The sequence below is a fragment of the Scyliorhinus torazame genome, chromosome 16, assembly GCF_047496885.1.
Source record: "Scyliorhinus torazame isolate Kashiwa2021f chromosome 16, sScyTor2.1, whole genome shotgun sequence".
In the NCBI taxonomy this organism is placed as follows: domain Eukaryota; kingdom Metazoa; phylum Chordata; class Chondrichthyes; order Carcharhiniformes; family Scyliorhinidae; genus Scyliorhinus; species Scyliorhinus torazame.
The window spans coordinates 32,549,643-32,559,683 of NC_092722.1; the positions used below are offsets into that span (position 1 = coordinate 32,549,643).

The following is a 10,041-nucleotide window of genomic DNA, read 5'->3' on the forward strand; positions in this document are numbered from 1 at the left end:
ACATCACTCATAGTAAGACTTGATTAAGCTGTTGTGGGTGGAAAGCCTTGCACGTAACATTTGACTCACACATCTAGAATATTAACAGGGTTTTCCACCATGCCGATGACACAGAACTTTTGCGGAAACTATGTAGCCTGGCACAACAGGTGCTGTTAAGCTAGTTATTAGCTCATACACTTCAACGTCCAAGGCCTGGTATTTACAATAATTAGGTTGCAGAGCAGTAGATTATACGGAGGTTCCTATAGTTCCCGTTGCTGAAGTTATAGTTGGATTCCACGTAGCAAGAGTACATGCCATGTTCAAGAAGGTGGTAACAACACATTCAAGTTGTGTGCTCCCAGGAACTACCAAGAGTCTCTGGTATCTGATTCATACCACTGGAGGATTTAATTTGTTTGTTGACTATTAGTCAACTAGTCACTCACTGTCTGCATGTGTGTATGTCTTTGTGGAGAGGGGGAGGCAATGAGTTGGATGTCAGGATCCAGTTGGTTTCAAGATTATCTGTTGTTGGAATATTAGAACCAAGTCATGACCGAATTGATTGATCTGTTTCCTAGATAAAGCCATGCTCTGCTAAGACACGCTGTAATGAATGTGATCCTGTTCATTACTCAGACTAGAAGAGAGAGCTCTCACTGGGAATCTTTAACCTCAGTTAATCCTGCAAGATAATGCCACATTATCTAGAGCGCACAGAAAGTGATTTGCAAAAGCAGCAAATGGGATGTGAGAAAAACCTTTTTCACACATTGAGCGGTTTGGGTCTGGAATGCACTGCCTGGAAGTGCGGTGGAGGCAGGTTCACTCGAGGCATTCGATGACACAGGCACCATAGGTCAAATGGTCACTTTTCTTTATTCTTTCATGGGCCGGCATTTATCCCTAATTGCCCTTGAATTATGTGACTTGATAAGCCTATTTCAGTGGGCATTTTAAAAGTCAACATAGCTGTGGGTCTGGAGTCACATATAGGACAAGACCAGGCAAGGACGGCAGATGGGTTTCAACCGCAAAGGTTTCATGGTCATTAGACTTTTAATTCCACGTATTTGTCATGGTGGGATTCGAACCCCTAACTCCAGAATATTACCCTGGATATCTGGATTACAAATCCAGTTACAATACCGTTACGTCACCGCCTCCCCTTCTGCGCCATAATAATTATGTGATATCCAGAGTGTCGGAGTAGAAGAGAGAGTGTGGGGGTTTCAGTAGTCAAGGTTGGATATTCAAAGTAGGGTTACGGGTCACAGTACGCGTTAGACCCGGGCTGAGTAAGCGCGTACAGCGTTGGACAAGGGATGTTTATTGCCACGGGTTTTAAGAGAGGACAAGGCATTACGTCCAGTTCAACGATTGTTACCATGAGTTTCCGAGAGCAAAATGAAATAGATGATTCAGAAAGCTTGACATCTCGTTCAAATAGATTAATTCAATTAAGCTGTGTATTTTAATAACGACCTAAAGTATTTATGAACAATCCAAACTAGAAACTGGACCGAGGGCAAGTGGGCACAGTCTCGACTTTAGAGTGGGAGGGGAGATGAAGGGTTCAGCTGATTTCGTCCTGCCCTCAAGCATGTGTAGCAGGAGTGACACAGCTGTGTCGTGGGGGTTATATTTGAAATTATTCCCCACTCGGTGCGCCACGATGAACAGATCCCATCAAGTAGTGAAAAATGCTTGGTCGGGGTGGAAGCCAAGATCACAACAAGGATACAAAAGCAAAATACAACGCTTGCTGAAAATCTAGAATAAGAGAATATGCTGGAAATACTCAGCAGGTCCGGCAGCATACGTGGAGAGAAAAACAGAGTAAACGTTTCAGGACTGTGAACTTACGTTAGAACCATAACAAGGATAGTAAATAACATTGATGGCTTCTAGACAGTTTTTCAAAGCTGTTGCACATTACCTGTGTCAAGTTGGCGAGACCACCAATCTAGGTCCGAAAATCCACAATCAGGAGAACACAATTACCTTACACCACGTTAATTGATTTCAAATGAGGCACGCACTCATTTTAAGTGGAGTAATCTTAATATGGGCCTTGTTATCAAACGGGCAATATCGAATTCGCCGCCCAATTTCCTTTCCAAATTGGCTTTATTTGAAAGTGGAATAGAGCCGAGATGTATAATGGAAGGCTAATTCCAATAGCCATTTTACAGTCGCCCAACATGGAAATTCCCTTCATTTAAAGGGTAGGACGGTAGCACAAGTGGCTCGCGCAGTGGCTTCACAGCGCCAGAATCCCATGTTCGATTCCCCGCTGGATCACTGTGAGGAGTCTGCACGTTCTCCCCGTGTCTGCGTGGGTTTCCTCCGGGTGCTCCGGTTTCCTCCCACAGTCCAAAGATGTGCAGGTTAGGTGGATTGGCCATGCTAAATTGTCCTTAGTGTCCGGGGTTATTGGGTTCCGGGGATAGGGTGAAAGTGAAGGCTTAAGTGGGTCGGTGCAGACTCGATGAGCCAGATGGCCTCCTTTTGCACTGTATGTTCTAAAGAGTTTATTTACTGACCAAATCTAATAAAATCAGATGAATGGGTCACAAAAATGACCCAAAAGACAGATTCATCTGGAAGTTTACGGACCGACATGTCTAACATAGTGAATGCTTTAACCCAGAGTTCAATAACTAGGCAGGCCGATTTGTAGTTTTGGTTACTTGAAAACTGCTTCAAATCCAAAGATATGTGATTGAGAACAAACGTTACCGGGAAGGGAAGGAGTGTCATTTCTTGCTAAATTCAAAGGATGTATTGCAGATCCAAGGGGTCCTCGCGATCAGCCACCATAACAGGAAACTCCGGGCCAAAAAGGTTTAAAAACCCAGCGTCTACACATTTTCCCAGAGTTTCCGCTGCTCTTGCCCTAGGCGGATGATCAGGAAAACTCTTCGGAAATTCGCGCATAGATCTTCCTGCTTACTTCCGGGGCGGCCTTAGGAAACTAAGCATGGACAATTCAGATGTTAAATAGTAACATTCATTTATGTAACTGTCAACCACTCGACACATTTCCAGTTGTTCTCACCGGGTGCCACTGAATCAAAGTTTTCCTTGATTGGCTAAGAGCTGGAACTTGTGAAAGATCTGAAAGCTCAGATGACAGCCATTCGCACCCTATTTGCAGTTTCAACTTCCACCCGACTATTCTTCCATTCCAACCTACAGCCAACGTGTTTCTGGGCATGTGAGGGAAGAGGGGCTGTTTTGGGTATGGTTTTAAAAAGCACAAGCCACAGAAAGAGGCCACATTCTCCATTCATAAAATGGAAGCAAACGCGGTCTTGAGTTTTGCCCCGGAGAGCTAATGGATGCCCTGCCTAAATAAAAACAGAAAATGCTGGATAAACCCAGCAGGTCTACAGCATCTGTGGAGAGAAAGAGTCACCGTTTCGAGACTAAGTGGCCCTTCTACAGAACTCATTTATCAGTGTTGTCTGATAAAAACCTAACAAATCTTTCACCCAGCCTGAAACTTACTGGTCGTGGGTCCAGCAGCGTTACAAAGTATTTCATTCTGGAAAACTACTAAATGAATCAAATCAGTGAGAAAAGCTGGTCACAAAAATGTGCCAAAGTAGGTATTTCACGCGTTGCGAAAGTAAATTACCAGGAATGAATCTTAAGAACAGAAATTACTGGAAGTAGTCGCGCAGGTGTGGCAGCACCTGTAGGGAGAGAAACAGTCAACGTTTCAGGTCAATGACGTTTTGTCAGTTCTCATTTTTTGCTTTATTTCAGATTTCCAGCATTAGTTGTATTCTGCTTATATTAATGAATCGTAAATTGCTTTCTCCTATTGGTGCAGATAACACATTGAAATAACCAGGCACATCGCTTCTCGGCCTTTTGGCTCAGATCTGGTATGTCTCTCTTGTGGGGACCATAAATTGGATTCAATTTGAATTGGTTTTTGGAGCAGGCATGGAGCTGGATTAGGGGTTCGCCCCTGACCCACACTCTGAGCCCTGGCTTTGTAACTCTGAAAAAGTTTTTTAAAAAGAAATAACCAGACACACTGCATCACGCCTCCAATCTTCCAGTGAAATATTATGAGAGCTTCATGTTTTTCCATACATTTACTTAAGTGCACAAACATTAGCCATTACTAAAATGCTCGGCATGACAGTCTATTGCGTAGTTCCATTTCACTAACGTTAAGTAAAATCTATTTAGAAATCAAATACAATTCTAAATAACTCAAAGTTCATTTGACCCCTGTATCTGATAGCTTTAATATCTTGAGATGTTGGAGACAAGGGGAACCATTCGCTGTCTGGCCCAACCACCCAATTATCTCTTGTCCGATAGCTGAGAGATCTCTAGAACTTTCCGCATTGCAGAGTGCAATCTGCTATGGTATGACACAACTCCTAAAACATTCCATGCAGCCATGGGCTGTGGCTTGCAGTGTCATTTCTTTAAAAGGTTACAGCTTTTGTAAGGATGTTCACTGTCATATCTCAAAGTCATGCCACTTTATTAACCTCACAGGTTCATAGGCGGTGTAAACTTAATGAAATCTGGCATATTACCCACATTTTATGTCTCCTCGGACCATGCTTCCAACATTTACCATTTCACTAATGGCACCGAGATAAAGTCGTTCTTCTGTTATTCAATGAGTCAATGCACGACGAACAGCGGGTAGATTTATACATGCAATGTATTAAAGAGAGATCTTGTCTTTCAAGGCGCCAGGATGCATAAAAGCGCTTCACCGCCAGTAAAGAAGTATTCTGTAGTCAGTGTTGTATGGTGGCATGTGTAAATATAATTCATGTATAATATTCAGATTAAAAATATTTCAAGTATCAATGACCTATCAGTCTGGTACTAAATGTCACAGCCCCGCTAGTATTGGGATTTGATTCTTTCTGAACAAGCATTCCTGACAACTGGTAAAATGTCACTTTTCTTGTATCCGCTTGAAGGAGAAAACACTTTTCACAGATTATATCTTTCTCGCTTCTATCTGTGGCATTTACAATACTCCATCAGGCATTGGAAGGTGTTGTTTTGATATATCGCACAGAAAATGCATTGCCTATTATCGGAACATACGCAGCACCTGAAGTCAGTTAAGGCTTGGAAGCTGCATATACAATATTACAGAAGACAATGACAAAGCTAATGGGACAGTAAGTGATTGGAAGTGCTGTTTCTTTTATGAATATCAATGAATATATCACTAAAGCAGTTACTTGCAAAATGGGATCATCCTCGCCCTCTTTACACACCCATGTACTCAGTAATCCCCGAGTTAATTCCAGTCTGAGTGGTTAATTTTAATGTTAGATTATAATTTACTGTTAAGAAAACAAACCTTTTGCTAAAAGGATAACTGGGCAAAATTAGGTAACTCCCCTTCGGCTCGGAAACCCAAAGACCCTAAGGTATGCAAACTGAATTGATTTGTAACTGTTTAGAACGACACATTTGGCTGCCAGAGTGGCATCATGTCTGCAACTGACTTTACCATATAAGTTAAACTACTCCATCCCACAAGCACATATCATCTAGTGACATTTCCCTTTACCGTATTTTCTATTACCTTTATCGCAGGGAAATGACGGAATGAGATGAATAAATTAATATTTGGAATATTAATTCACGGGAGATGACGTCAGCCAGTATGGAAATAAAAGACCCGGAGTCTGAGCACAGAGGCGGCAGGGAAAGAGAGAGCAAGTGAAGAAACTAATTCTCCGTGAAGAATTGTCCAAACCAAATCAGAAACAGAGAAGATGAGCGGACAAACGAGTTTCTACTGCGGACTCTTGTTTGTGCTTCTGATCCAAGCCCAAGCTAGACCAAGGCCAGATGATAGCCTGCAGGTAAGAGGTCCAAACGCCAGATTACTGGAAGGATGATCCTTGTGTTAATGATGTCTAGGCTACAGCTGAGTCAGCACTGGCCACCGGATCAGACCAATGGCCGCAGTGGTCTCAGACCATTCCAGTTATTGCTGGTCCACTAGAAGTGGTCAGGATCGAGGCGAATGGTTGTAGTAGTTCATCCTCCATTGTTTGCTGTTGATAACCAGGTAACGCTACACTTCAACTATTTACTTGACATCGTACAAGGGGCTGGTGAAACATCTTCTGTCCGTTGAAGTGAAACACTGGCGAACTACCTCCTGTTTGTGGCTGAGCGACTAACCAACCATAAACAGCGAGGGAGTAGGTTTCTAGCTGTCACTAACCACTAAACGGCATCTTTGCTTCCTTTCTGCATAGACTTGGCTGATGTTTCAGAGAGTTTCGAAGCTGTACATTCCAATCAGATCGTCGTATATATGGATTCTGTTTCATGTAAATTCAAACATTTTTCTGAGCTGTGCCCACGAACAGTTAGATCTTGTATATAAATCCCACCCATTTCTCTTATTTTCAGACCTTATCCAGGCTTTTGGAAGATGAATATGGGCACTATTTGCCCTCAGACGAGCTGAACAATGAGGCACAAGAGATGTCGCCAGCCGCTTCCCTTCCTGAACTCAACGCCGATCAGTCTGATTTGGAGCTTCCCTGGGATCGCGAATCCCGAGAGATTGGTGGCCGACCTTTCCGCCAGGAAGCGGTCCTGGCCCGTCTCCTGAAAGACCTCAGCAACAATCCCCTGCGGTTCAGAGGCAGGAGCAAAAAGGGGCCATCACGGGGCTGCTTCGGAATGAAACTGGACCGAATCGGTGCCATGAGTGGCTTGGGCTGTTAGCGGCTTGGTTAGAGGTAAGAGCGGCACTGAGATCATTGCTGATATGTTTTACAGTTAAGAGTGGGTCACATAAACATGCCAGTGGCCCAGACACATTCCGCCACACACCGTGAAGGAATGGTTTAAAACGACTAAATGCACCTAGGATAGGATTACCGTGGGCGGAGATTGTTTTTAAAATAATCCCCGGGGCTGGGAATTAGATAACTCATAGGTTGAGGATCTGAGCTCTCCGACCGCCACATCCCTCTTTTACTGCCAGATATCTGTGGTTCAAGAGTCAGTGCCGGTATGTTTGGCAAGGATTGCACAATGCTATAGTGCCTGAACCACCGCACCCGTAACTAGTTTTCAGTTTCCAACTTAGCTCCCGACTAATTACAGATTGATGAAAACAAATTACTGCGGAGAGAAGGGAGCTAACGCTGAGTCTAGATGACTCTTTGTCCAAAAATTACAGATTGATCCTTGCCCCAGAGAGTGCTGGTCTCTTCCATTCTTGTTAAAATGTTTAAAACCGATTCTATTCAGTTGAGTATACGATGCCCATGGTATTTATTTATCGTGCTTTTCAAAAGGCCAATCCAGAAAACCTACCTCAAGCTTTCAATTTCAGCACCTTGGACACATCCAGCCAACTCTGTCGCCTGACCTCAATCCTACTATCCATTATTCGCCTTCCTCTCTTCAACCCTCTGCATTGCTACTTCATTTACCCGTCTAGATTCCATGACCCATCATTTCAGTGCCTCGGAAAAATCTGTTGGATTTTAATTTGGAAAATTTCAATTAACCTCCCCCCAAAAAACTTCTATTGCTTTTGAAGGGAGAAAGTTACAGATTTACGCTATTTTAGCTTTAATTTTCAGACTACGCCCTTTCGTCCAGGACTCTCACTAAACAATAGTTTATCCCAATCATATCAAATGCCGTAATCGTTTTAAACAACTCAATCAGATCACCACTTAATCTTCTATATTCGACGATGCTTAGTCCAAGCAATCGGTCTTCGAATTTAGCATTTAGATCAGATATAATTCTGGTGAACCTTCACTGCTAAGTGCTCCCTCCCCCAAGGCAATATACCCTCCGCGAGGTGCAGTGCCCAGAACCGAAATCATACTTCAGATGAGGTCTAACCAGAGCTGCATAAAATATATATAACACTACTTCCACCACTTTGTACTCCAGCCCCAGTGAGATAAAGGCAAATAGTCCAATAGCTTTTAAAAATATTTTTGTTGCTGTCCACTAGCACTTCGTGATTTCTGTATTTTGACCCCTAAATCTCTCAGCTTTCCCAGTTCCTAATTGTCAGTCATGTACAGCCTAGCTCTAAATTTATTATAGCCCATCGTCCTGGACTCTCACAACAGAGGAAATAATTCTTCTCTGCTCATTTTAAGAGCCCCAACTGTATCACGCCTTCATCTGCTTTTCTTGAGAAAAAAGAAGCCAAGTTATCCCTAACTACACCATTGATTCCTAGCCCTGTTCCTAATACCAGCTCCCTTTCCCCAAACATCCTCTTCCCTACTGCCATCCCAACCCTATCACGAATGCCAGTCCAAGTGAATATTTATTGTAAAGATTCTATTTTAATGGGCCTTTTTGATCAGTTATGTAAGAGATTTCTCCAAAAGGTTACCCATATGTTTCACATGAGCCACTTTCAGCTGAAGTTTATCAGACCGAACAGATGTGTGCAGTGTTTTAGAGACAGGTCAATACGAAGAGAAGGCCAGGCAGGCCTCGCTTTACACCACTTCTAATCTCAAACTTTTCAACCAAGGGTTAGCTCTGATGTTGAGTCTTGCATTGTGACAGGGTGTTGCTTGGCTCATTGTTTTCTTTCTTATCTCTAAGGTCTGACTCCGGGAGCAACACTGCCGGCACCACCTTTTCATCAACCTACCCACATTTAATTCACTCCTCTGATTTTTGCTCCACAAACTCTGACTGATGACAAGTAGTGTCCCACCTGTAGATTGTTTACAAGCTCAACTTTTGGATTAAATCCTTAATGTACATACAGTGCCAGCTGCTATTTAAACAATATTTAATTCTATTTATATTAATTATGAAACTATTTATTTGTATTGTATTTGTTTTTTGTTGCTGTGACACTGAGTCAGTCACTTGCTGGGAGCTCTGGTGCAGATTAAACAAAGTTTGGTATTTTACCTTCAGTACATGTAGACACGGTGTATGCAACCTACTGCAGAATAAAATTTAAAGTAAAATAAGCGTCTGAGAATCATTTCAGTTCTATGGTTTCCGAAGTTCAAACACAGTTCACATTCCAGATTCATCTTTTTCAATTAACTCCATCCAGTCTCAGGGCTCATTTTGATCATTTTAAAATTCAGCGCTTGGACTACATCCAGAGACACGAACGATTAGCTGGTCCCTTCTTCACAACTTAAAAGCCATTCCAGTCACTGTTACATTTCACCAGAATCAGACTATTTTGACCCATTACTTTCTAAGGATGAATGATCCTGTCCCTTTGGAAAGATTTCACAACTCAGTTTGGTGCTTATTGACTTAGTTGCAGAAATTTGAGGTGGTTGTTCATGTGCCTATCCATGCCAGCCAATTTGTAGTGTTCATCCCAGGATGCAGGTCTCAGAGACGGGATTGGGGAGCAGTGATTGTGCGGATTCAGGAGCTCTCCACTTGGAACTCAATTGGGTAGTGTGTGAAAGCATCCGAGCAACGAGCGGGCTGTGAAGTTAAAGTTGTGCTGCTTTACCTTTCCATCACAGTAATAAATAGAAATAATGCGGCAATATGTAGTGAACCTCAGAAAATCACTTCCACAGTAGAGGAGCAGAATTTGGGAGCTGTGTTTATTGGATTCCACCCCCCCCCCCCCCCCCCCCCCGTAAGTCTGCCCATCCCATCGTCCCCAGGTCCCACCCCATTCCTGTCCCCCGTCCTGATCCATCCCATCCCATTCATTCCCCCCCCCCCTCCCCCCGACTTCCCCCTGAGCAACTTCCAAGATTCAACCCTTGCTTCTCCCCTCAAGACCCACCCCTTTCACTCTCTCCCTCAGGTCCCACACATTCCCACCTCCTTCCCAAGTACCACCCTCCTCCACCAGTAACCAGCTCTTTCCCCAAGATCCACTCCAACCCATTCCGTAAGCCCTTCTTCCCCCTTCCGTCTACGCCCTCCTGTGCACTATCTTCTACCTCGTGCCCCTCTTCTTCCCGACCCGCCTTTCTCCCCTCCTATGCTTCCACTGATGCCCCTCAACTCCCTCCCCATCCTAATCCTCTCCCCACCCTCCCTCTTCTC

At 43.5% G+C, this 10,041-nt stretch overlaps 1 protein-coding gene across 1 annotated transcript; it reads left to right on the top strand.

The window, feature by feature from the left end:
* The first annotated feature begins 5,676 nt into the window (after positions 1-5,676).
* LOC140392673 (C-type natriuretic peptide prohormone) lies at positions 5,677-8,981 on the top strand. The gene is made up of 3 exons (XM_072478180.1): positions 5,677-5,855; positions 6,415-6,749; positions 8,602-8,981. The coding sequence occupies exons 1-2, from the start codon at positions 5,766-5,768 to the stop codon at positions 6,733-6,735; spliced, it is 411 nt and encodes a 136-aa protein (XP_072334281.1). The 5' UTR covers positions 5,677-5,765; the 3' UTR covers positions 6,736-6,749; positions 8,602-8,981.
* The last annotated feature ends 1,060 nt before the right edge of the window (positions 8,982-10,041 follow it).

Coding starts and splice junctions, on each gene's coding strand:
- LOC140392673 (XM_072478180.1), top strand. CDS start 5,766: ATGAGCGGACAAACGAGTTTCTACTGCGGACTCTTGTTTGTGCTTCTG. Junction 5,856..6,414: donor GGCCAGATGATAGCCTGCAG/GTAAGAGGTCCA, acceptor TCTTATTTTCAG/ACCTTATCCAGGCTTTTGGA.